General features: G+C 50.1%; 1 protein-coding gene across 2 annotated transcripts in view; it reads left to right on the top strand.

The window, feature by feature from the left end:
• Positions 1 to 4,093, top strand: part of TSPAN16 (tetraspanin 16) — a 17,232-nt gene that overhangs the window by 8,993 nt on the left and 4,146 nt on the right. For both annotated transcript variants that reach the window (XM_005861380.1, XM_005861379.1), the window contains 2 exons: positions 721 to 873; positions 3,495 to 3,578. In XM_005861380.1, coding sequence (XP_005861442.1) covers positions 721 to 873; positions 3,495 to 3,578 — 237 coding nt within the window. The remainder of the gene's footprint in view (positions 1 to 720; positions 874 to 3,494; positions 3,579 to 4,093) is intronic.

Raw genomic sequence — 4,093 nt, 5'->3', positions numbered from 1 at the left:
CTTAGGAGTACCCTAATTAAGTTAATAACAATGTACCTACCTATATAGTTTAAGTTTTAAAAATTTGGCTCTCAAAAGAAATTTCTATCTTTGTACTGTTGATATTTGGCTCTGTTGACTAATGAGTTTGCCGACCACTGAACTAGGAAATCACGGTTTGATTCCGCCAGGCACATGCCCGGTTTGCAACCTGGATCCCCAGTAAGGGGCGTGCAGGAGGCAGCCAATCAATGTTTCTCATCATTGATATTTCTCTCTCTCTCTCTCTCTCCTTCCTTCCTCTCTGAAATCAATAAAAAAAAAGAAGGAAAGAAAAAAAGAAAAACTGTATTTAATTTTTTTTTTTAAAAGGGAACAGCCTATCTAAAGGCCCCAAGGCTGGCACTAGCCACGTGTGTTTGAGAAACATCAAGGAGACAGGGAGGCTAAAGCTGAGAAAGTGAAAGGGAGAGTGGGCAGAGATGAGGGCCTGGAGGGGACAGGGCAGGTCTTGCAGGGCCTTGCGGGCCATGATGAGGAGTTCAGCTTTTACCCCCAGTAAGATGAGAACCATGAATGCTCTGAGCCGTGATGGGGTGGGGGGTAAGGGAGGCACTAGCCCAGGCCCTGGAACACTGTGACTGCTGTCTACATAGTAGCCATGGTGACTGTGACTTCTATTGTTTTTGTTATTTTAATATGTGAAAGGAAGTCTTCAAGTGTTTATTCTCCTCTCTGCAGCTGAAGTGCTGTGGGGTGAAGAGCTACACAGATTTTTCTGGTTCCTCCTTTGCGAAGACGACTGGCTACACCTACCCCAGGAGCTGCTGCAAATCCATCGGGACTGCGGCCTGTACCGGGCACAACGCGTCCTCCGATGTCATCCACCAGGCGGTAACTCCCGATTTTGTTGGCCACCACCATGGGAGACCCCGAGGGCTGGGGACTTTTATAAAAATCGCACATTTGCCCTGGCTGGTGTGACTCGGTTGGAGCGTCGTCCTATACCCAAAAGGTGGTGGGTTCGATTTCCGGTCAAGGCACGTTCCCAGGTTGCGGGTTTGATTCCCGGTGATGGGTGTTTCTCTCTCAGGTTGATGTTTCTCTCTCTGTCTCTCTGTCTCTCTATCTCTCAGCATGCCCCCTATCCAGGATCGAGCCCACAACCTGGATGTACCCAAAAGGTGGTGGGTTCGATTTCCGGTCAAGGCAAGTCCCCAGGTTGCGGGTTTGATTCCCGGTGATTGGTGTTTCTCTCTCAGGTTGATGTTTCTCTCTGTCTCTCTATCTCTCTGCATGCCCCCTACCCAGGTTCGAGCCCACAACCTGGACATGTGCCCTGACTGGGAATTGAAGCAGCAACCTTTTGGTGCCAGGATGGTGCCCAATGAACTGAGCCACACTGGCCAGGGCTGGGCATTCACTTTAACGCAATCCCCATCACATCCCTCCAGGCTCTTCTCCCATTTTACAGATGAGGAAACTGAGGCACAGAGAGCTTCCCATGGCCAGGGAGTGGTTGGCCTGGGCTTTAAACCCCACGGCCCAGCTTCCTCTTGACTTCTGTCATGAGTAAATGAACACAGATCTTCTCTGAGGGAAGAAACAGGAATCATTCATTAATTCATTCATCACCCTGAATGGCTCCTGCTGGGAGCCGGACCCTGGGACTCAGAGATGAACACACTGGCCCCTTGGGCCCTGCACAACCACTTCTCTTCCGACTCACACCCTCACTCATCCTGCGGCAGCCACACCAGCCTCCTCGATGCAGCACAAACACATAAGGCGCCTGCCAGCCTCAGGGGCTTTGCAAAGGCTGTTCCTTCTGCCTGGAATTCTCTTCCCCTAAATGTCTTCCTACCTCACTTCCTTCTAGTCTGTGCTCCATTGTCACTTCTTGGTGAGATATTCCTGACCCCTTCTCTATAATAGGATCCTCCCCCCAAATCACCATTACACTTCATCTCTTTACTCTGCTTCAGTGTCAGTCCGGTGCTTAACCAGTACCTACTACCTGCTTTCCCCATGCAAATGTCGGCCCCACCAAGGCAAGAATTTTGTCTGTTTTCACATTGCTGGGTTCCAGTGCCCTCTGCCTCGCATACAATAGGCACTTAGTAAATATTCATTATGTGAAGGAGGCTACTGAACTGCCAACGGTGAGCAACTGGGCAGCCCCAGCTTCCAAACACAGGAAGTGCTGGGGGCCTAGAAGGTGAGGGCGTCTCCATGGCCACAGCAAGGGGAGTGGAGCCTGCTCTGCTCACCCACTGTGTCCGGTCTCTTCACCCGTCTGAGCCTCAGCTTCTTCATTTATAAAACAGAGAGCCCAGCTGGTGTGACTCAATGGTTGAGCGTCAACCTACGAACCAGGAGGTCACGGTTCGATTCCTGGTCAGGGCACATGCCTGGATCGTGGGCTCGATCCTCAGTGGGGGGCATGCAGGAGGCAGCTGATCAAAGATTCTCTCTTACCGTGGAAGTTTCTATCCCTCTCTCCCTCTCCCTTCCTCTCTGAAATCAATAAAAATATATTTGGGGGGGAAAAAAGAGAAAATAAATACCTACCTTATGGGGTTGCTGTAAGAAATGAGTGAGAAGGTGCTAGAAACACGTACGTCCTCTGTTCATATATAAAGAACACTCAGGCCCTGACCGGTTTGGCTCAGTGGATAGAGCGTCGGCCTGCGGACTGAAGGGTCCCGGGTTCGATTCCGGTCAAGGGCATGTACCTTGGTTGTGGGCACATCCCCAGTGTGGGGTGTGTAGGAGGCAGCTGATCGATGTTTCTCTCTTATCTGTTTCTGGCTCTCTATCCCTCTCCCTTATTCTCTGTAAAAAATCAATAAAATATATTTTAAAAATAAAAGAACACTCAGAAATAACGAATAGTTCCTGAACGCTGGCTCTTTGTCAGGCCGCTGCTATGTACTTCCTGTAGATTCTTTCTCTTAAGTTAGTGGTTCTCAACCTTCTGGCCCTTTAAATACAGTTCCTCATGTTGTGGCCCAACCATAAAATTATTTTCGTTGCTACTTCATAACTGTAATGTTGCTACTGTTATGAATCGTAATGTAAATATCTGATATGCAGGATGGTCTTAGGCGACCCCTGTGAAAGGGTCATTCGACCGCCAAAGGGGTCTCGACCCACAGGTTGAGAACCGCTGTCTTAATCCACTCAAAAATCTTGTGAGGGGGACCCAGTTGGTCACATTTACAGTTGGGAAACTGAGGCACAGAAAGGGGGTCCCACAGTTAGTGATGACTTGCACACACGGACACTGGGGAGTGCTCTGGGGGTGTGTGTGGAAGAACGAGGAGGCTAGGGCAATGCTGGCATGTTGGGGGGCAGTCAAGTGAGAAGGAGCCAAGGTCCTGTCGCCCTGTCCCTTTATCCTGCCTGAATCTGAGGGCAGTTTGAATGGCCCCAAAAGGGGTGGGTGGTGACAGGGCCTCGGAGTCTCCGAGCCCCTAACCAGGTCCCGCCTGCTTTGATATCTGTACCTGCAGGGCTGTTTTCCCAAGCTCCTGAAAATAGCCACGACTCAGAGCGTCAACCTGAGTGTAGGCTCACTGGGGGCAGCAGTGATGCAGGTAAGCCTGGCTCCTCTGGGACGCACTACACTCTTTTATTGAGCACCTACTGTGTACTCAATACCAAGCACTGTCCGGGGCACTGAGGACACAACAGTGATGAAAAAAGACAAAAATCCCTGCCAATGTGGCACTGACATTCAAGTGGGGGAGGCAGTAAAGCATGGTGATGGAATAAGGAAGATTAGGGAGGGACTGTCGGAGGAGGTGACAGCTGACCAGTGACCTGAGGAAAAGCCATGTGTGTATATGGGGGGAGGGCAGAGGGAACAGTTGGTGCAAAGGCCCTGAGGCTGGGATAAGCTTGGCTTATTCAAGGACCAGCAGGGAGGCCCCTGTGGTGGAGCAGGATGGACAAGAAGGGTGAGATGAGGGCAGGCTGATGCGGGCAAGGTAATAGAAGGCCTTGTGGGATACAGAGAGGGGTTGCCTTTATTCTGAGAATAACAGAAAGGCAGTAGAAAGGTGTTTGTTTGTTGTTGTTTTTTAAAGAAATGCTTATCTTATTTTATTTA

Source organism: Myotis brandtii, unplaced genomic scaffold (genome assembly GCF_000412655.1).
Source record: "Myotis brandtii unplaced genomic scaffold, ASM41265v1 scaffold1496, whole genome shotgun sequence".
Taxonomy (NCBI): Eukaryota; Metazoa; Chordata; class Mammalia; order Chiroptera; family Vespertilionidae; genus Myotis; species Myotis brandtii.
The sequence above is the reverse complement of the archived record's forward strand: the minus strand, read 5'-3'. Positions and strand labels throughout refer to the sequence as shown.